The 22819-nt window shown below is 52.9% G+C and overlaps 1 protein-coding gene across 3 annotated transcripts; it reads left to right on the forward strand.

The window, feature by feature from the left end:
• Positions 1 to 1710: 1710 nt before the first annotated feature.
• Positions 1711 to 17169, forward strand: COMMD2 (COMM domain containing 2). Of its 3 annotated transcripts, none has more exons than XM_029073722.1 (5): positions 1711 to 1808; positions 1905 to 1982; positions 6334 to 6416; positions 11638 to 11811; positions 16567 to 17169. In XM_029073722.1, the coding sequence occupies exons 1-5, from the start codon at positions 1742 to 1744 to the stop codon at positions 16762 to 16764; spliced, it is 600 nt and encodes a 199-aa protein (XP_028929555.1). In that variant the 5' UTR covers positions 1711 to 1741; the 3' UTR covers positions 16765 to 17169. The 3 variants fall into 3 exon arrangements, with proteins under 3 accessions (XP_028929555.1, XP_028929569.1, XP_028929564.1); XM_029073736.1 differs by lacking the exon at positions 16567 to 17169 and adding an exon at positions 16379 to 16560; XM_029073731.1 differs by lacking the exon at positions 1905 to 1982.
• The last annotated feature ends 5650 nt before the right edge of the window (positions 17170 to 22819 follow it).

Consider the following 22819-nt stretch of genomic DNA (forward strand, 5'->3'; position numbering starts at 1 on the left):
GAGGCCTTGCTTAACCAATACCATCATTGTTACTGTACCATCAAAACCAGGGCTTAGGACAGTGCCTGGCACAGAGTGAGGGCTTAGCAAGTACCCTTATGGTTATTATACCAACTACCCCAGTGTCCGGCACATCGTGAGGGCTTCACAAAGGACCATTATCGTTGTTTAGACCAATCGCCCCAGGGCTCAGCACAGAGTCCGGCACACAGTGAGGGCTTAAGCAATACCATTATGGTTATGATACCGGCTACCCCAGTGCCCGGCACATAGTGAGTCCTGCACAAAGGAACATTATCGTTATTGAGACCAATCTCCCCAGGGCTTAGGACAGTGTCTAGGGCTGAAGCAGTACCATTATGGTTATAATACCAACTACCCCAGTGTCTGGCACGTAGCGGGGGCTTCACAAAGGACCATTATCGTTATTTATGCCAATCACCCCAGGGTTTAGGACAGTGTCTGGCACACAGTGAGGGCTGAAGCAGTACCACTGTGGTTATAATACCAACTACCCCAGTGCCTGGCACACAGCGGGGGCTTCACAAAGGACCATTATTGTTATTTATACCGATCACCCCAGGGCTCAGGACGGTGCCCGGCACACAGTGAGGGCTTAAGCAGTACCGTTATGGTTATAATACCATCTACCCCAGTGTCTGGCACACAGTGAGGGCTTAAGAAATATTTATTTTATTTTGTTAATGAGATGTACATCGCCTTGATTCTATTTATTTGCTATTGTCTGTTGTTTTAATGAGACGAGAAGCAGCGTGGCGCAGTGGAAAGAGCACGGGCTTTGGAGTCAGGGCTCATGAGTTCGAATCCCAGCTCTGCCACTTGTCAGCTGTGTGACTGTGGGCAAGTCACTTAACTTCTCTGTGCCTCAGTTCCCTCATCTGTAAAATGGGGATGAAGACTGTGAGCCCCACGTGGGACAACCTGATTCCCCTGTGTTTATCCCAGCGCTTAGAACAGTGCTCTGCACATAGTAAGCGCTTAACAAATACCAACATTATTATTATTATTATTATTATTTATTGCCATTGTTCCGGGCTTTGGAGTCAGAGGTCATGGGTTTGAATCCCGGCTCGACCACTTGGCAGCTGTGTGACCGTAGGCAAGTCACTTCACTTCTCTGGGCCTCAGTTCCCTCATCTGTAAAATGGGGATTAACTGTGAGCCCCACATGGGACAACCTGATTCCCCTTTGTCTACCCCAGCGCTTAGCCCAGTGCTCTGCACCTAGTAAGCGCTTAACAAATACCAACAATATGAGTAGTAGTATTGTAGTCTCTCAAGCGCTTAGCCCGGTGCTCTGCACCTAGTAAGCGCTTAACAAATACCAACAATATGATTATTAGGAAGTCCCAACATGATTATTCTTATGAAGAAGTACCATTCCTGGTTATACCGACTAGCCCAGTGCCTGGCACAGAGTGCGGGCTTCACAAAGGACCGTTATTCCCGATCACATTACTAAATGTAATGGAATAATATCGTCATCCTTCAGCAGAGCGCGGGGCCCCGAGCGGGACGTGGGGGGGGGGGGGGGGGGGGGGGGGGGGGGGGGGGGAGCGGTGGCGGGCGGAACCCGAGCGCGGGGGTGAGCGGCGGGGGGGGGTCCCTTCCGGCGGGGACACCGGGGGGAAGCGGGCGGAAGTGGCGTCAGAAGCGGGCGGAAGTGAGGGCGACGGCCGGGCGGAAGTGGCGTCAGAGGCGGGCGGAAGTGCGGGGGACGATGCTGCTGGTACCGTCGGAGGAGCAGAAGGAGCACCTGGCCTTCCTGCCGCGGGTGGCCGGCGCGGGTCAGCCCCGGGGGGGGGGAGGGGCGCGGGGGGGGGGGGGGGGGGGGAGGGCGGCGGGAAGCGCGGGGGTCTGAGCGGGGCCGCCTGTCGTTGCAGTGGTGGCCGAGTTCGGCCGCATCGCCGTGGAGTTCCTGCGGAAGGGCGCCAACCCCAAGGTCTACGACGGGGCCGCCAGTAAGTGCGGGCCGCCGCCGCCGCGCCGGCCCCGACGCTCCCTCCCCCACCCGCCCCTTCTCGCTCGCCACGCCCCTCTAGCCCCGCCCCTTCCGCGGGGCCACGCCCCCCGAGGCGCCGCCCCTCCCCTCTAGCCACAATCCTCCTCTTTAGCCACGCCCCCGGTCCCGCCCCCTCCTCTAGCCACGCCCCCAAACGCCGCCCCTCCTTAGCCCCGCCCCCTTCAGCCCCGCCCCTCTCATCTGGCCACGCCCCTTCCCCTGACCCCGCTCCTTCCCTCTAGCCCCGCCCCTCCTCTTTAACCGCCCCCCACGACCCCGCCCCCCCTCTAGCTATTCCGCCCTCAGCCCCGCCCATCTCCTCGGGCCCCGCCCCTTCCCTGACCACGCGCCAGCCCCGCCCCTTCCTTCAAGCCACGCCCCATTTAGCGGCGCCCCTCCCCTTTAAACCCGCCCCTCTCGTGTAGCCACGCCCCCTAAGACACGCTCCCCCCTCTCGCCCCGCCCCCGTCTGGCCCCGCCCCTCTCCCTTAGCCACGCCCCAGAAGCTCAGCCCCTTCCCCCTGACCACGCCCCCCTCGGCCCCACCCCTTCCCTGACCACGCCCCAGAAACTCCAACCCTCGAATCTATCCCCGCCCCTTCGCCCCGCCCCCTTTAGCCCCGCCCCCTCCCTCCCCACCCGTCCCCTCTGGCCCCTTCCCCGGCAACCTCACAACCTCTGGCCACGCCCTTCTCATGGAGACCCTCCCTCTTCCCCGGCCACGCCCCCTTCGTCTTTAGCCACGCCCTTCCCTAGCCACGCCCACCACCCACGTTCCTCTGCTCTGGCCACCCCTCAGAAGCTCCGCCCCCTCTCTAATCAGGCCCCCTCTAGCCCCGCCCCTCTCTCGCCCCCACCCCTCTTCCCTGGCCACGCCCCTCCCCCCGTGGGCCCCCCCTTGAGCTCCACCCTCCCCCTCCGGCCCCTCCCCCCAGCCACACCTCCTCTAGCCACACCCCCTGCAGCCCCCCTCTCTAGCCCCGCCCTTCTCCTCTGGCTCCTCCCCCTCTAACCACGCCCCTTTCCTCCAGACACGCCCCTCCCGTAGCCCCGCCCCTCCCTCCTGACCACGCCCCCTGCAGGCCCTTCCCTCAGGTCCCGCCCCTCCAACCACCCCTCTGGCCACTCCCCTTCCCTCTAGCCACACCCCTCCTGTAGCCCCTCCCCGAGCCCCGCCCCACCTAGCTCCGCCCTTCCCCTGGCCCCGCCCCTTTCTTCCAGCCCCGCCCCCGGTAACCCCGCCCAATTCCCCTCTGGCCCCGCCCCTTTCCCTCTGGCCCCGCCCCTTCCCCTGGCCCCACCCCTCTCTAGCTCCACCCTTCCTCTGGCCCCGCCCCTTCCCTCTGGCCCCTCCCCCTCTGGTCACGTCCCCTTACCCTTGACCCCGCCCTCCCTAGCTCCACCCTCCCCTCTGGCCCCGCCCCCTCCCTCTGGCCCCTCCCCCTCTGGCCACGCCCCTTACCCTTGACCCCACCCCTCCCTAGCTCCACCCTCCCCTCTGGCCCCGCCCCCTCCCCTGTCCCCTCCCCCTCTGGCCACGCCCCTTACCCTTGACCCCGCCCCCTCCCTAGCTCCACCCTCCCATCTGGCCACGCCCCTTCCCTCTAGCCCCGCCCCTCCTCTAACCAGGCTTCCTTCCCTCCCACCCCCACCCCCCTTCCCTGTAGCCCCCCCCCCCCATCCAGCCACCGTCCCTCTATAATAATAATAATTGTGGTATTTGTTAAGCGCTTACTATGTGCAGAGCACTGTTCTAAGCGCCGGGGTAGACACAGGGGAATCAGGTTGTCCCACGTGGGGCTCACAGTCTTCATCCCCATTTGACAGTTGAGGGAACTGAGGCACCGAGAAGTGAAGTGACTTGCCCACAGTCACACAGCCGACAAGCGGCAGAGCTGGGATTCGAACTCACGAGCCCTGACTCCAAAGCCCGTGCTCTTTCCACTGCGCCACGCTGCTTCTCTCCTCCCTCCCCTCCAGCCCCACCCCCTCCTCATAATCCTCCTCCTCATAATAATGATAATCACGTTGGTATTTGTTAAGCGCTCACTATGTGCCGAGCACTGTTCTAAGCGCTGGGGGGGACCCCGGGGGAATCAGGTGGTCCCCCGTGGGGCTCACAGTCTTCATCCCCATTTTATTCATTCATTCATTCATTCAATAGTATTTATTGAGCGCTTACTATGTGCAGAGCACCGTACTAAGCGCTTGGGATGAACAAGTCGGCAACCGATAGAGACGGTCCCCGCCGTTTGACGGGCTTACGGTATTTTACGGATGAGAGAACTGAGGCACCGAGAAGTGAAGTGGCTTGCCCACAGTCACCCAGCTGACAAGTGGCCGAGCCGGGACTCGAACCCGTGACCTCGGACTCCAAAGCCCGTGCTCTTTCCACTGAGCCACGCGGCTTCTCTAATAATGTTGGCATTTGTTAAGCGCTTACTAGGTGCAGAGCACTGTGCTAAGCGCTGGGGGAGATATGGGGGTCATCAGGTCGTTCCGTGTGAGGCTCACAGTCTTTATCCCCATTTTCCAGGTGAGGTCACTGAGGCCCAGAGAAGTGAAGTGACCTTCCCACAGTCACCCAGCTGACAGGTGGCAGAGCTGGGATTCGAACCCCCGACCTCCGACTCCCGAGCCCGGGCTCTTCCCACCGAGCCACGCTCGGGCTCAGGAGTCGGAGGTCGCGGGTTCTAAAGCCGCCTCCGCCACCTGCCTGCTGGGTGTCTTTGGGCGAGTCGCTTCACTTCTCTGTCCTTCCGTTCCCCCATCTGGAAAATGGAGGTTGAGAACGTGAGCCCCCCGGGGGGCGACCTGATGACCTTGGAGCCTCCCCAGCGCTTAGAACAGTCCTTGGCACATAGTCGGTGCTTAAGAGAAGCGGCGTGGCTCAGTGGAAAGAGCCCGGGCTTGGGAGTCAGAGGTCATGGGTTCGAATCCCGCCTCTGTCGCTTGTCGGCTGTGTGACTGTGGGCCAGTCACTCCACTTCTCTGGGCCTCAGTTCCCTCATCTGTAAAATGGGGGTGAAGACTGTGAGCCTCCCGTGGGACAACCTGATGATCCTGTTTCTACCCAGCGCTTAGAACACTGCTCTGCGCATAGTACACGCTTAACAAATACCAGCGTTATTATTATTAACATTATTAATTATACCAACATTATTATTGTGTCCCTCTAGCCCCACCCCTTCCTGTCTCACAGCCCCACCCTCTTCTGCCCCCCTTCCAGTCCCCTTCTCCCCTCCCCTCACTGGGGAAAAACACTGTGGCCCAGTGGATAGAGCCCAAGCCCGGGAGTCGGAAGGTCGTGGGTTCTAATCCCGCCTCCCCCACTTGTCAGCTGGGCCACCTTGGGCAAGTCACTTCACTGCTCCGGGACCGCGGTCACCTCATCTGGAAAATGGGGCTGGAGCGTGCGAGCCCCACGGGGGACGAGGACTTGTCCCGTCCCCGTTTGCCTCCACCCAACCCAGTGCTTAGAAGAGTGCCTGGCACATAGCAAGTGCAAAACAAATATTGCAGTTATTCTTCCCGTCGTCCCTCTAGCTCCACCCCTCTTGCCATTGAGCCCCGCTGCTTCTCTACCTATCCCGGGTTTTTATTCTTTATGCTATTTGTTAAGCATAAACAAATGCGAGGCACTGTGCTTAGCAGCGGGGTAGAGGCAAGCAAATCAGGTTGGACATAATCCGCGTCTCATGGAGCTCACGGTCTTAATCCCCCGAGGTAACTGAGGCCCAGAGAAGTGAAGTGGCTCGCCCAAATTCACGCAGCAGATGAGTGGCGGGATTAGAAACCGGATCCTCCTGCATCGCAGTCACAACTAAGGGTGGTAATGTGGCTCACCGATTCTGTAAGGCGCCGTAAACGACCCAAGTGTTCGTTGGGGGAAGCGGGGTGGCTCAGTGGAAAGAGCCCGGGCTTCGGAGTCAGAGGTCACGGGTTCGACTCCCGGCTCTGCCACTTGTCAGCTGGGTGACTGTGGGCCAGTCACTTCACTTCTCTGGGCCTCAGTTCCCTCATCTGTCAAATGGGGAGTAAGACTGTGAGCCTCACGTGGGACAACCTGATTACCCTGTATCTCCCCCAGCGCTTAGAACGGTGCTCGGCACATAGTAAGCGCTTAACAAAAAACCAACATTTTGGGGCTTGGGACCTGACATTCCCTTGGGAACTTTATGGCAAAACCACTGCGGCGGGAGGTATTAGGTGCGTTCACAGAGAAAAGCAAAACCAGGTTGTTTAACAAGATCGCCGGTGACCGCGCGTGAGACTGGTGGCGTGCAAATTGCTCTTTCACTTTCTTTCAGGAAAACTCAACGTGAGCAGTGACACGGTTCAGCATGGGGTGGAAGGACTGACGTATCTTCTCACTGAGAGTTCCAAGCTTATGGTGAGGCTCGTCCAGGTCGATTCCCCGTTAGCTTTCAGAAATGCCAAAGGAAAACGGTCTAAAATATTCCTGTCGGCTGTCAGAGCTGGTCCGTATGGCGTGAGCTGGTTTTATGGAATATTTTCGGTGCCAAATGTGCGCGGGAAAAGCACGTGCCGAGTTCCTCCGTTAGGGGTGATCGGGTTTGGGCGGTGAAATCGGCCTGTTGCCTCTATTTCACCTTCAGCCTGCCCTGTGGCCTAGTGAAAAGGGGACCGGGCCGGGAGGCAGGAGGCCTGGGTTTTAATCCCAGCTCCCCCAGTTTGTTTTTCTAAACGGTACCTGTTAAGCGTTTACTGGGCCAGGCCCTGTACTAAGGGCCGGGGTAGATCGATCAATAAATTGATTTACTGAGTGCTTACTGTGTGCAGAAGACTGTGCCGGGCACTTGGGAGAGAACAACACAACAATAAAACAGAAGCAGCGTGGCTCAGTGGAAAGGGCACGGGCTTGGGTGTCGGAGGTCATGGGTTCTAATCCCGACTCCTCCGCTTGTCTGCTGTCTGACCTTGGGCAAATCACTTCACTTCTCTGTGCCTCAGCTACCTCATCTGTAAAATGGGGAATAACTGTGAGCCTCACGTGGGACAACCTGATTGCCCTGTATCTCCCCCAGCGCTTAGAACAGTGCTCGGCACATAGTAAGCGCTTCACCAATACCAACATCGCCAAGATCCGCCCTTTCCTCTCCACCCAAACGGCTACCTTACTATTACGGGCTCTCGTTATATCCCGGCTAGACTACTGTGTCAGCCTTCTCTCTGACCTCCCTTCCTCCTCTCTCGCCCCGCTCCGGTCTATTCTTCACTCCGCTGCCCGGCTCATCTTCCTGCAGAAACGATCTGGGCATGTCACTCCCCTTCTTAAACAACTCCAGTGGTTGCCTATCGACCTCCGCTCCAAACAAAAACTCCTCACTCTAGGCTTCAAGGCTCTCCATCACCTTGCCCCTTCCTACCTCTCCTCCCTTCTCTCTTTCTACCGCCCACCCCGCACGCTCCGCTCCTCTGCCGCCCACCTCCTCGCCGTCCCTCGGTCTTGCCTATCCCGCCGTCGACCCCTGGGTCACGTCCTCCCGCGGTCCTGGAACGCCCTCCCTCCTCACCTCCGCCAAACTGATTCTCTTTCCCTCTTCAAAACCTTACTTAAAAATCACCTCCTCCAAGAGGCGTTCCCAGACTGAGCTCCTCTTCCCCCTCTACTCCCTCTGCCATCCCCCCTTTACCTCTCCGCAGCTAAAGCCTCATTTTCCCCTTTTCCCTCTGCTCCTCCACCTCTCCCTTCCCATCCCCACAGCACTGTACTCGTCCGCTCGACTGTATATATTTTCGTTACCCTATTTATTTTGTTAATGAATTGTACATCGCCTCGATTCTATTTAGTTGCCATTGTTTTTACGAGATGTTCTTCCCCTTGACGCTGTTTAGTGCCATCGTTCTTGTCTGTCCGTCTCCCCCGATTAGACTGTAAGCCCGTCAAACGGCAGGGACTGTCTCTATCTGTTGCCGACTTGTTCATCCCAAGCGCTTAGTACAGTGCTCTGCACATAGTAAGCGCTCAATAAATACTATTGAATGAATGAATGAATATTATTAAAACGCTCATTCTCTGCCCCCGACGAGATTACAGTCTAGATGTTGGAATGTGGCTCAGTGAAAAGAGCCTGGGCTTGGGAGTCACAGGTCATGGGTTCGACTCCCGGCTCTGCCACTTGTCAGCTGTGTGACTGTGGGCAAGTCACTTCACTTCTCTGGGCCTCAGTTACCTCATCTGGAAAATGGGGATTACCTGTGAGCCTCACGTGGGACTAACTGATCACCCTGTATCTGCCCCAGCGCTTAGAACAGTGCTCTGCACATAGTAAGCGCTTAACACATACCACAATTATTATTAATAGTATTCAAGAAAAATATGACCTATAAGACTCTATTACATCTAGAAATACAAGCAAATCAGGTTGGACACAGTGCCCTGTGCCACGTGGGGCTCACAGTCTGAATCCCCATTTTACAGCGACTTGCCCAAGTCGGAGTCGATTAGGGTTAGGGGAAATAGTAGAGTAGGAGAATGTTTGCATCAATATTGTGGAGCTGAGGTAAGTGTTTTCTTTCCCACGTGCGTTCCTGTCTCGGGTGATAATTTTTGAGATTTGGAGTAGGATTTGTCATTTGTTTGGGAAAATAATGAGTTGGTATTTGTTAAGCGCTTCCTATGTGCCGAGCACCGTTCTGAGCGCTGGGGGAGATACAGGGTCATCAGGTCCCATGCGGGGCTCACAGTCTTAATCCCCATTTTCCAGATGAGGTTAACTGAGGCCCAGAGAAAAACGAAGCAGCGTGGCCTAGTGGAGAAAGAGCCCGGGCCTGAGAGTTGAAGGACCTGCGTCCTAATCCTGCTCAGTCACTTGTCTGCTGGGTGACCTTGGGCCAGTCCCTTCACTTCCCTGTGCCTCACTTACCTCATCTGGAAAATGGGGATTAAGACTGTGAGCCCCATGTGCGATACAAACTGTGTCCAACTCAGCCCAGTGTTTAGTTCAGTGCGCGGAACATAGTAAGCGCTTAACGAATACCATTAAAAAGAAGGTTTCTTTACTAAAAAGCGATCTTTCCTTTAATCCATTAGAGAGTATCCCATAAACGAACTCTTTCACGGGACTTGAAACTCGAAGTCATACTTTTCGTGAATACTATTATGACGAAGATGAAGGCGGGTTTTGTTTTCTCATTTTAAAAGTTCACTTATTTTGGCCAGTTACGATTTTTCGCTTCTCAGCTTCAAATGAGAAGCGCTTCTGTGACCGCAGCGGCTGGTCGGCCCACCCAGGCGGATTCGCTTAGTTGGTTAGAGTGTTTATTAAATGCTCACAATGCACTGGCGTAGATAGGAACATAAAAGCCACTTTCCCTGTCCCGTGTCGAACTCACAGTCCATGAAAATAGACAAAGACAACCACAGGTACCAGTGGATTGGAAGCAACCGGGGCAGCTGGCCAGGATGACAGCGTCAGGGCATTCGATCGTATTTATCGAGCGCTTACTGTGTGTACTGCGCGTTTGGGAGAGCGCGATTTAACAACGACAGACACATTCCTGCCCACAACGAGCTCAGAGTCTAGAAGGAGCTGACGGGGTAGAGGGTCGCTCGCAGTCCAGAAGTTAGAGGAGCAAGTCCTCCGTCTCTCCTCTGCTCCGGGGAAGCATTCCCGGCCTCCTCCGCGTTTGAAAGGTAATGGTGGCTCAAGGCCTGACCTCTTCCGAGCTGGGGAAGGCCGCACCGGGGCCGTGGGCCGAAGGAGGACTTGAGGGGTTCCACGCCACGTGTGACTCCGTTCCTACCTTGCCCCAGCCGGGCTTCTCGCACACAGGGCTCTGCAGAGCTGGGAGAGGCTATAATAATAGCGATGGCATTTGTCGAGCGCTTACGGTGTGCTGAGCGCCGGGGCAGGTACAAGCTAATCAGGTTGGAGGCAGTCCCTGCCCCAGTGGGGCTCGCAGTCTAAGCGGGAGGGAGAACAGGTACTGGATTCCCACTTGGACAGGTGAGGAAACCGAGGCGTGGAGAAGTGCAGTGGCCTGCCCGAGGTCACACGGCAGGCAAGTGGCGGCGCGGGATTAGAACACAGGTCCTCGGACTCCCAGGCCCCCGCTCTTTCCATTAGGCCACGCCGCTTCTCCCGGCTTCCCAAGGTTCCGAGCCCTGTGCTGACCTTGTGGCCGTCACTTAGTCCGTCCTGCGCGGTACCGGAGAAGGGGCTGCCGCGAGCTAATATAGCGTGGCTCAGTGGAAGGAGCCCGGGCTTGGGAGTCAGAAGTCGTGGGTTCAAATCCCGGCTCCGCCGCTTGTCAGCTGTGTGACTTGGGGCAAGTCACTTCACTTCTCTGTGCCTCAGTGACCCCATCCGGAAAATGGGAATGAAGACCGTGAGCCCCACCTGGGACGACCTGATCGCCGTGTGTCCTCTCCGGCGCTTAGCACGGTGCTTTGCACATAGTGGGCGCTTAACGAATGCCATCATTATTATTATTAATATGGTGTAGTGGGTAGAGCACAGGCCTGGGAGTCAGAAGGTCGTGGGTTCTAATCTCCGCTCTGCCACTTGTCTACTCTGTGACTTGGGCAAGATATTTCACTTCTCTGTGCCTCAGTTCCCTCATCTGTAAAATGGGGTTGGAGACGGTGAGCCCCACGTGGCGCAGGGACTGTGTCCGACTCAATTAGCCGGTATCCACCCCGGCGCTTAGTTCAGTGCCTGGCACATAGCGAGCACTTAACAAATGCTATTATCAAGTGTTAATTATTAAGTACTTGCAAGGTGAGCACCGCTGTACACGCTGGGGTAGATACAGCCTAATCATTCGTACATTTAATTGTATTTATTAAGCGCTTAATGTGTGCAGAGCGCTGTACTGAGCACTTGGAAGAGTGCGGTATAGCAGCCCTGGCCCCACAGGAGGTTCGCCGTCTTAATCCCCATTTTACAGATGTGGAAACTGAGGCACCGGGAAGTGAAGCGATTTGCCCAGAGTCACGCATCCGACGAGTGGCAGAGGGGGGGATTAGAACCCGGGTCCTTCTGACTCCCAGGCCCGGGCTCTAGCCGCCGGGCCACGCCGCTTCCCTGGCCGATGGTCTGGGGACTTGGCTGGGGTGGCGGGGCTTTGGAGCTGCAGAGGAGAGAGCAGCCCGACCTCCTGCTGCCACATTTCCTTCCCCTTCCCACCCTGGAGATCACTGAGATGGGCTGAGAAGCAGCGTGGCGCAGTGGAAAAGAGCACGGGCTTTGGAGTCAGGGCTCATGAGTTCGAATCCCAGCTCTGCCACTTGTCAGCTGTGTGACTGTGGGCAAGTCACTTAACTTCTCTGTGCCTCAGTTCCCTCATCTGTAAAATGGGGATTAAGACTGTGAGCCCCACGTGGGACAACCCGATTCCCCTGTGTCTACCCCAGCGCTTAGAACAGTGCTCTGCACATAGTAAGCGCTTAACAAATACCAACATTATTATTATTATTATTAAAAATAATCGTGGTATTTGTTAAGCGTTTACTAGGTGCCAAGCACTGTTCTAAGCGCTCTGCGCTAGGGGAAGAGAGCAGCTCGTCCTCTGCCGCCGCCTGCCCCGCTCCGTCTCCGCGCGGAAGCTCGGCCCCGTTGCCCAGCGCTCTTTCCGTTCTCTCCTAGATTTCTGAACTGGATTTCCACGACTCCGTGCTGGTTTTGGGGTTCAGCGAAGAACTGAACAAGTTGTTGCTTCAGCTCTACCTGGACCACAGAAAAGAGATCAGAATCCTGTTGAAGGAGCTGGCGCCCGACCTCCCCAGTTACCACAACCTCGAGTGGAGGCTAGATGTCCAGGTATGACGGCTGTGCACTAGAAAATCGGACCTTTAGTCTGCTTACTTTTAAGGTCTCACACCCTATATATTTCTCTTCCTTAAAACCCATCATTTTAAGACGGTCGTATTTTCAGTCAGTTGTATTTATGGAGCGCTTACTACTGCTAATGATGATTATAGGAATTGTGGTATTTATTAAGTGCTTGCTGTGTGCCGGGCACCATTAATAAATGCAGGGGTGGATCCCAGCAAGCCGAGTTGGACACAGTCCCTGTCCTGCATGAGACTCACAATCTTAATCCCCGTTTTACAGAGGAGGAAACTGAGGCACAGAGAAATGACTTGCCCGAGGCCACGCGGCTGACACGTGGCGGAGCGCGATTAGAACCCATGACCCACTGACTCCCAGGCCCATGCCCTATCCATTACGTCATGCTGGTTCCCCTTGTGCGGAACTCTGTACTAAGCACTTGGGAGAGTACAGTGTAACAGTATAACGGACACATTCCCTGCCCACAGCAAGCTTACCGTCTAGAGGGAGAGACAGACACTAATATAAAGAAATTACGGATATATATGTAAGTGCTCTGGAGCTCGCGTTTTTGTTCCCCGGCTGGGCTAATCACTAGTAACCTTACGATTAAAAACGGGTTACCTTTATTCCGACGCCTGACTTCTGACAAGTCCTTTGGGCCCAGATTCAAATTTCGAAGTATTTTTTTCCCGTAAAATTTTGCCATCCAGGGCGCGGTTCAGAGACGCTGCCCCCCCCCCCCCGCCGGGTGCCTGGCCCGGGGCTCTGCTGGAGCTCGACCTCGGGCAGCTTGGCAGAGCATCGTGCCCACGGGGTCTTTCCAATCAGGGCACGGGGGATGACTCCAGCCGATTTGGCTCATCCATTCATTCATTCATTCATTCAGTCGTCTCTATTGAGCGGTTACGGTGTGAAGGGCACTGGTCTAAACGCTAAACAGACACATTCCCTGCCACCTTCCCGACCGTCAGCCTAATCAGGCCCTATAATCCGTGGCTCTGTGGACCTTCCCTCTGTGAAGTTCTCCTGAGACACTCCCCCCTCTCTCCCCCCCCCCCCCCCCCCCCCCCCCCCCCCCGGGTCCACCGAGGTGCGAGAAGGAGCTCCCTCTTTCCGGGTGTGAATAATGCACCGTTCCCTCTTGAGCCACGCGTAAGCAGCATCACAGGCAGCCAGGGGACTGTAGCTACATCGTCCGCCTCCGTTTCCTCATCTGTAAAGTGGGGATTCAATCCCCGTTCTCCCTTCCGCTTAGACTGTGAGCCCCTTGTGGGACAGGGCCTGTCGCCCCTTTGTCTCCACGTAGGGCTGTGTCTAAAGCGACTCGGCTAGCTAGCTGCCTCGGTTGTTCCCAAAAAGGCCATTGGGCAAAAGGGAGTCACAATTTCCCTCGGGATAAACAACCCACTGAGGATGAACAATCCATTTGTGCCTACCAACCCATATACCTGCGGCTGGAAGGCCCTGACCGTTTGGCCAAATGCGAAGCATCGGGACCTAACGGAAAGGACAAACGCCTGGGAGTCAGAAGGACCTGGATTCTAATCCCGGCTCTGCCACTCGTCCGCTCAATCACGTTAGTTCTCTGCGCCTCAGTTACCTCCTCTGGAAAATGGGAACTTGAGACAGGTCTCTGTAGGACAGGGACTGCGTCCAACCCCGCTTCCTACCGAGAAGCAGCGAGGCGTAGCCGATGGAGCACGGGTCTGGGAGTCAGAAGGTCGTGGGTTCCAATCCCGGCTCCAGCACTTGTCTGCTGTGTGATGTTGGGCAAGTCACCTCGCTCCTCTGGGCCTCCCTTACCTCAGCTGGAAAATGGGGGTGGAGGCAGTGAGCCCTACGTGGGGCAGGGACTGTGTCCAACCCAATCTGTTGTCTACACCACAGTGCTTAGTCATAATAATAATAATAATCATGTTGGTATTTGTTAGGCGCTTACTATGTGCCGAGCACTGTTCTAAGCGCTGGGGTAGATACAGGGTAATCAGGTTGTCCCACGTGAGGCTCACAGTCTTCATCCCCATTTGACAGATGAGGGAACTGAGGCCCAGAGAAGATAAGTAACTTGCCCACAGTCACACAGCTGACAAGTGGCAGAGCCGGAGTTCGAACCCATGACCTCTGACTCCAAAGCCCGGGCTCTTTCCACTGAGCCACGCTGCTTCAGTGCCTGGCACGTAGTTAAGCGCTTAACAAATACCATAATTATTATTCCAGCGCTTAGAACAGTGCTCGGCACATAGTAAGCGCTTAACAAACCCCATCATTGTTAACGTAGTAAGCGCTTAACAAATACCATCATGATCAATAATAATGTTGGTATTTGTTAAGCGCTTACTATGTGCCGAGCACTGTTCTAAGCGCTGGGGTAGACACAGGGGAATCAGGTTGTCCCACGTGGGGCTCACAGTCTTAATCCCCATTTTACAGATGAGGTAACTGAGGCACCGAGAAGTTAAGTGACTTGCCCAAAGTCACACAGCTGACAAGTGGTAGAGCCGGGGTTCGAACCCATGACCTCTGACTCCAAAGCCCGTGCTCTTTCCAGTGAGCCATGCTGCTTCTCTACAACATAGTAAGTTCAAGATCAACATAGTAAGCTCTTAACATATAACATTATTATTATTATTATCTCTGTCCATATGGACATTCTGAGTCCTTATTGCACTGCTGACTCCCAAGCGCTTAATACAGTGCTCTGCACACAGTAAGCACTCAATAAATACCAATGATGGTGCTAGAATCGTTCTTTAAGGAAGGGTTCTTAGTGACCTCAGAATGTCAGTTCGTCCCCTAAATACCCCATTCACTTACTCCACCATGGGATCTGGGCCATTGTTTTAAAAATACTTCTGGAGTTTGAGATCTAAATCCATAAAGGACCCTATTCTGGGGATTCTTTTCAAAGCCCGAACCTTCCACACGATTCTGGTTCAGCGTGATAAAAAGATCACCAGAGGGCAAGAACCCTAATTTCAGCCACCGCTAATTATCGGGGTTCTGGGTTCCAGGCGGCTCCATTGTTCAGTGTCTGCTCAAATGGGCTCTTGCAGATTGCGGGAGTTTGTGAAATGTGATGAGGTTGAGGAGGGAGTGCAGAATTAGACACATAGAGCATATTAGATACATAGAAGCTGAAAGGAAAAGGATCAGTCGGTTGTATTTATTGAGCACGCGCTGTGTGCAGAGCACTGTACTAAGTGTTTGGGAGAGGACAATATTACCGAGTTGGTAGACAGGTTCCCTGCCCACAACGAGCTCACAGACCGACGGGGGAGACAGACATTAATGTAAATAAATAAATTATTATATATTATATACTTAGTACTATAGAAGCAGCGTGGCTTAGGGGAAAGAGCCCGGGTTTGGGAGTCAGAGGTCATGGGTTCTAATCCCCGTTCCTCCACTTGTCTGCTGGGTGACGTTGGGCAAGCCACTCAACTTCTCTGAGCCTCAGTTCCCTCCTCTGTAAAATGGGGATGAAGACTGTGAGCCCCATGTGGGACAATCTGATGACCCTGTATCTACCCCAGTACTTAGAAGAGTGCTTGGCACATAGTAGCGTGGCTCAGTGGAAAGAGCCTGGGCTTGGGATTCAGAGGTCATGGGTTCTAATCCCGGCTCTGCCACTTGTCAGCTGTGTGACTTTGGGCAAGTCACTTAACTTCTGTGTTCCTCAGTTACCTCATCTGTAAAATGGGGATTAAAACTGTAAGCCTCACGTGGGACAACCTGATCACCTTGTATCCCCCCAGTGCTTAGAACAGTGCTTGGCACATAGTAAGCACTTAACAAATACTATCATTATTATTATTATTATTATTATTATTATTTATAAGCACTTAGTGAATACCACCATTATTATTATTTTTATTACTGTGAGGATGAAAGAGGGGTGAATAAAGGATGGAAATCCAAATGTAGGGCAAAAGAAGTTACCTTTAAATTGCCTGATTCTTTAGACCCGATTAGTTTTTGTGCTTGTATCCACCCCAACACTTAGTACAGTGCCTGGCACATAGTAAACGCGTAACAAATGCTATAATTATTATTATTTTGGGGTGGTTCTTGCGTTTAATACCCTCTAGACTCGTAAGCTCGTGGTGGTCAGGGAACGTGTCTACCGACTGTATTATATTGTACTTTCCCAAGTGCTTAGGGCAGTGCTCTGCACAGAGTAAGCGCTCAATAAATAGGATTGGTTTTTAATTCACCATGATAACTTGAGGTTAAAGGAATTAATGTTGCAGCTAATCTTATTACCCAATAGCAATGTGTCACTTGGGATCAATACTTACTGCTTCAGGAGACTTTAAGGTGTTCATTCATTCACTCAGTCATATTTATTAAGCGCTTACTGTGTGCAGAGCACTGTACTAAGCGCTCGGGAAAGTACAATACAACGATATACGGTGAAAGTCCCTGCCCACAACGAGCTCAGTCTAGAGGACGAAGGTATTAAGATGCCCATTTTTCTTGGACCAGCTTTATCACAACGAGCTCACAGTCTAGAGGACAAAGGCATTAATATGCCCATTTTTATTCGAAATAGCTTTATCACAGTGAGAACCTAACAGCCGGTCATTCCGGTAGTAGTCGATTAGCGTCAACCACTCTGATTATGAAGAGCTCCATTTTCAAATGAACACTTTTAAAAAAAGAAACAAAACCTGTGGGTTTTTTTGGCATCGATCCCATCGCGCGTATGTCTCTGATCGTCCCTTCGACTGAAATAAGCAGCTGGCGAGCAGAAGTCTGAGGCAGCAGATCAAACCGGCGGTGACGGTGAAGCTTCACCTCAGCCAGGATGGGGACCAGAGGACCCAAGTGCTGCAGACAGACCCGGCCACGCTGCTCCACTTGATTCAGCAACTGGAACGGGCACTGGGGGAGATGAAGACCAACCACTGCCGGAGAATCGTCCGCCACATCAAATGACATTTTAGCGAGGTCTGCGGGCCCCCCGCCCCGATCGTTGACGAAGGGGGCTTAGCCAGCTAGCGATGTTCGGTGCCCCCGATCGCCAGGTCGAGCGAGGTTCCTCTCGGCGTGAGCCTCCTAGCTCTCCGATCGACGTCGTAGGACCTGACGTGTGTTTTGAGTGTGGACCGCCTAACGAGCCGTTGCCTAAAAGCGGTCGAGAGTTGTCCGTCTGACGAGCCGTTGCCTAAAAACGGTCGAGAGTTGTTCGTCTGTTCCGTGTATGTTTATCGCTGCCTCTTGGTACAGCAGGCACACCTTTAACTTGTTAATTGACCACGTTCTCTTTTGCTTTTCCTTCTGAGCTGATGTATCAAATATGGAAATAAAAAGTCACATTGACAGTAATTCAGATCAAGTTAATTCAACCGACTGCCTTTTTTTCTTTTTTGAAAAAAGAAAGAAATCGATTATAAGTTTCTCACCAATGCGTAAGGGACTGAGTGAAGCATCTTGGCCTAGTGGAAAGAGCGTAGACCTGGGAGTCAGAAGACCGGGGCTCTAATTAGTACCAGTTCTGCCACTTGCCTGCTGTGTGATCTTGGGTAAGTCGCTTCACTTCTCTGTGCTTCAGTTCCCTCACCTATAAAATGAGGATTCAATATAATAGTAATAATATTGGTATTTGTTAAGCGCTTACTATGTGCCCAGCACTGTTCTAAGCACTGGGGTAGATACAGGGTAATCAGGATGTCCCACGTGAGGCTCACAGTTAATCCCCATTTTACAGATGAGGTCACTGAGGCCCAGAGAAGTGAAGCGACTTGCCCACAGTCACACAGCTGACAGGTGGCGGAGCCAGGATTCGAACCCATGACCTCTGACTCCCAAGCCCGGGCTCTTTCCACTGAGCCACGCTGCTTCTCTATATCTGTTCTCACTCCTACTTAGACTGCGAATCCCAGTGGGCCAGGGACTACATCCAACCTGGTGATCTTGAAAATACCACAGTTCTCGGTACGGTACGTAGTCAGCGCTTTACAAGTTCCACTGTTGTTATTCAGAATGTTCAAATTAAGCAGCCTGGTCAAAGCTGGTCTTACTCCTGAATTTCCCGGTGAGAAGCAGCATGGCGTAGCGGATAGAGCACGGGCCTGGGAGTCAGAAAGTCATGAGTTCTAATCCCGGCTCCGTCAAGAGAAGGAACGTGGCTCAGTGGAAACAGCCTGGGCTTGGGAGTCAGAGGTCATGGGTTCAAATCGCAGCTCAGACACTCAGCTGTATGACTTTGGGCAGGTCACTTAACTTCTCTGGACCTCAATTAACCCATCTGTAAAATGGGGATGAAGACTGTGAGCCTCACGTAGGACAACCTGATCACCTTGTATCCTCCCCAGCGCTTAGAACAGTGCTTTGCACATAGCGCTTAACAAATACCATCATCATCATCTCTTGTCCGCTGTGTCATCTTGGGCAAGTCACTTCACTTCTCTGGGCCTCAGTTACCTCATCTGGAAAATGGGGATCGAGACTGTGAGCCCTATGTGGGACAGGGACTGTGTCCAACCCAATTGGCTTGTATCCACCCCAGCGCTTAGTACAATGCCTGGCACACAGTAAGGGCTTAACAAATGCCACACTTATTTCCACAAATGAAGCAGCCTCACTCCCTTGCGGGGCAGGGTCGTTTTTCATTCGTTCATTCATTGAATTGTATTTTTGAATGCTTACTCTGTGCAGAGCACTGTACTAAGCGCTGAGGAGAGTACAATATAGCAATAAACACTCCCTGCCCTCAAGAGCTTACATGAGGACCTTGTTCTCTGGGTGGCACGCCTTCCATCTTGGTGTCATTCTCTACGAAGTCGGAGGCCCTTGTGTTAGACAGCCAGGCCTCAGGACAGACCCGAGCGTTGCGCATAATGGGAGCAGGGACACTAGTCCTCCCCACCGGGTCAGAAGCGACAGAGACATCCTGGAAGGTGACTGACTCCTCTGACCGTAGTGAGAAAACTCCTCCCCTTCCTCCCTCACGACTCTGAGAGGTGCAGAGAGGTGAAGGCGATTCTTTCGGCCCTTTCTTTGCTGAGACCGCCTGCTCTCCCGAGATGCAGCCGAAAGACATTTCCACGTAAAACCCTTCTTTCAGCTCAAGGTTTACCTGGAATTAGAGGGAAGCTAGGGGGTGTTAATTGGGAGGGATTTTTAGACTTAAATTTTTCTTTAAGCAAATCTTACAGGCAGCTGTGTGGCTAAAGCACTTCCGGTAACCGGGTCATCCACTGGACACTTGCAGTTTTAAACATCGGGGACATTAAATATTACCTCATGGACCTGGACTTTGATATCTTCTGTTGTGGTCCTTTCGAAGTTGTCATATTGATTGACTCATGACTTTGGTCGTTGTCTTGTGCGGGACTCTGGTTTGGCTATGGTCACTAGAGACTTCACAAAACCCTCAGTGGGTCCTAAATAATCAGCGGTATGTATTGAGCACTGACTGTGTGCAAAGCCCTGAATTAAGCAAGATACGATTCCTGCCCACAAGGAGTTTACGGTCTACAGGGCTAGACAGACATTGGAATAAATTACAGATAGGGGAAGGGCGGGGTAGGGCATGAGGGTGGGTGAAAGCCCATCCATCTCCGCATCAAACAGAAACTCCTTACCGTCCGCTTTAGAGAAGCATCGTGGCAAAGTGGACAGAGCACGGACTTAGGAGTCAGAGGTTCTGGGTTCTAATCCCGGCTCCGCCACCTGTCAGCTGTGTGACTTTGGGCAAGTCACTTAACTTCTCGGTGCCTCAGTTACCTCATCTGTAAAATGGGGATTAAAAGTGTGTGAACCCCACTGAGCCCCACGTGGGACAACCTGATTACCCTGTATCTACCCCAGCGCTCAGAACAGTGCTCGGCACATAGTAAGCGCTTAACAAATACCAATATTCTTATTATTAAAGCACGCAATCAGCTTGCCCCATCCTACCTTACCTCACTGGTCTCCTACTGGAGCCCAACCTGTATACTTTGCTCCTTTAGCGCCAGCTTAATTTCTGTGCCCAATCTCATCTATCTTCCCACTGACCATGACCCCTTTTCCACATCCTCCCTCTGGCCTGGAACTCCCACCCCATCCATATTCTCCAGACCACCACTATCCACACCTTCAAAGCCTTATACAGGTCACATCTCCTTCAAGAAGCCTTCCTTAATTTAGCCTTCTTTTCCCTAGCTCCCTTTCCCTTATGAGTCATCTATGCACATGAATCTTAACCTTTGGGTATTTAATAATAATAATGATGGTATTTGTTAAGTGCTTACTATGTGCTGAGCACTGTTCTAAGGGCTGGGGGAAATACAAGGTTGCAGGTTGTTCCAAGTGAGGCTCACAGTCTTAATCTCCATTTTATAGACGAGGTTACTGAAGCACAGAGAGGTTAAGTGACTTGCCCAAAGTCACACAGCTGACAAGTGGCGGAGCCAAGATTAGAACCCATGACATCTGACTCATCTGCAAGACTGAGCTCCTCATCTTCCCTCCCAAACCCAGTCCTCTCCCAGACTTCTCTATCACCGTGGATGGCACGACCATCCTTCCCGTCTCTCGGGCCCGCGATCTCGGTGTCATCCTTGACTCGTCTCTCTCGTTCACCCTACACGTCCTATCCGTTACCAAGACCTGCCGGTTTCACCTCTACAATATCGCCAAGATCCGCCCTTTTCTCTCCACCCAAATGGCTACCTTACTGCTACGGGCTCTCGTTATATCCCAGCTAGACTACCGTGTCGGCCTTCTCTCTGACCTCCCTTCCTCCTCTCTCGCCCCGCTCCGGTCTATTCTTCACTCCGCTGCCCGGCTCATCTTCCCGCAGAAATGATCTGGGCATGTCACTCCCCTTCTTAAACAACTCCAGTGGTTGCCTATCAACCTCCCCTCCAAACAAAAACTCCTCACTCTAGGCTTCGAGGCTCTCCATCACCTTGCCCCTTCCTACCTCTCCTCCCTTCTCTCTTTCTACCGCCCACCCCACACGCTCCGCTCCTCCGCCGCCCACCTCCTCGCCGTCCCTCGGTCTCGCCCATCCCACCGTCGACCCCCGGGCCACGTCCTCCCGCAGTCCCGGAACGCCCTCCCTCCTCACCTCCGCCAAACTGATTCTCTTCCCCTCTTCAAAACCCTACTTAAAACTCACCTCCTCCAAGAGGCCTTCCCAGACTGAGCTCCTCTTCTCCCTCTACTCCCCCTTTACCTCTCCGCAGCTAAACCCTCTTTTTCCCCTTTTCCTTCTGCTCCTCCACCTCTCCCTTCCCATCCCCACAGCACTGTACTCGTCCGCTCAACTGTATATATTTCCGTTACCCTATTTATTTTGTTAATGAATTGTACATCGCCTTGATTCTATTTAGTTGCCATTGTTTTTACGAGATGTTCTTCCCCTTGACTCTATTCATTGCCATCGTTCTCGTCTGTCCATCTCCCCCGATTAGACTGTAAGCCCATCAAACGGCAGGGACTGTCTCTATCTGTTGCTGTCTTGTTCATCCCAAGCGCTTAGTACAATGCTCTGCACATAGTAAGCGCTCAATAAATACTATTGAATGAGTATTGAATGAATGACTCTAAAGCCCGTGCTCTTTCCACTAAGCCGTGCTGATTCTCAGCACCACGTATGTACATATTTATAAATTACATTTTATAAATTATGTCTATGTCCCATCTTCTCTAGGCTGTAAGCTTATGTTGGCGAAGAATGCGTCTACCAACTCTGTATCATACTCTCCCAAGCTCTTAGTAAAGTGCTCGACAAACAGTAAGTGCTCAATAAATACCACTGATGATGATGATGATGATGATGTGTATGGGTGACCCAGAAAGGGGTGCAAATGGGGGAAATGAGGACTTGGTTTGGGAAGGGGGGAATGAGAAGTGGTCTGTCAGATATGAAGGGGGAAGGGAGTTCCAGGCAAGATGTGACCAGGTAGTCAGGAGCGTGATAGACGAGATCGAAGGTAGAGTGAGTAGGTTGGCACTAGAGGAGAGGCGTACATGGGCTGAGTTGTAGTATATTAGGTGATTTCCATGGAAACTGCCCTGTCTAAAGTCACCAATGATTTCCTTCTTGCCAAATCCAACAGCTTCTACTCCATCCTAAATCACAACCTCTCAATTGCCTTGGACACTGTGTACCATTTCTTTCTCCTGGAAACATTGTAATAATAATGATGGCATTTGTTAAGCCCTTACAATGTGCAAAGCACTGTTCTAAGCGCCAGGGAGGATACAGGGTGATCAGGTTGTCCCACATGGGGCTCACAGTCTTAATGCCCTTTTACAGATAAGGTCACTGAGGCACAGAGAAGTGAAGTGACTTGCCCAAAGTCACACAAATGACAAGCAGCAGAGCCGGCATTTGAACCCATGATCTCTGACTCCTCAGCCTGGTGTCTTTCCACTGAGCCATGCTGCTTCTCTATCTTCCTATTATCTATTATCTACCCTTAGTTTAACCGACACTGTCCTCTTCAGGTTCTCCTCCTATCTCTCTGGTTGCTTCTTCTCAATATCTTTCGCAGGTTCCTCCTCTGCCTCCCACCCCCTCACTGTGGGAGTCCCCCAGGGCTCAGTCCTGGGTCCCCTTCTCTTCTCCTTCTTTCTGCACCCACTCCCTTGGAAAACTCATTCGCTCCCATGGCTTCAACTACCATCTCCATGTAGACGACTCCCAAATCTACATCTCCAGCTCTGATCTCTCTCCTTCTCTGCAGCCTCGCATTTCCTCCTCTATTTGGATGTCTCTCCAACAGACATAATTTATTCACTCATCATTTGAAGCATCATCATTCTTCATAATTCATTCATCATTTTATGCATCTCACTGTCTCTCCAGTCCATACTTCACTCTGTTGCCCAGATCGCTTTTCTAAAACGACATTTACTCCACATCTCCCCACTCCTCAAGAACCTCCGGTGGTTGCCCATCCACCTCCACATCAAACAGAAACTCGTTCCCATCGGCTTTAAAACGCTTAATCACCTTGTCCCCTCCTATCTTACCTTGCAGATTTCCTTCTAT

The sequence above is a fragment of the Ornithorhynchus anatinus genome, chromosome 1 (assembly GCF_004115215.2).
Source record: "Ornithorhynchus anatinus isolate Pmale09 chromosome 1, mOrnAna1.pri.v4, whole genome shotgun sequence".
Classification (NCBI taxonomy): Eukaryota; Metazoa; Chordata; class Mammalia; order Monotremata; family Ornithorhynchidae; genus Ornithorhynchus; species Ornithorhynchus anatinus.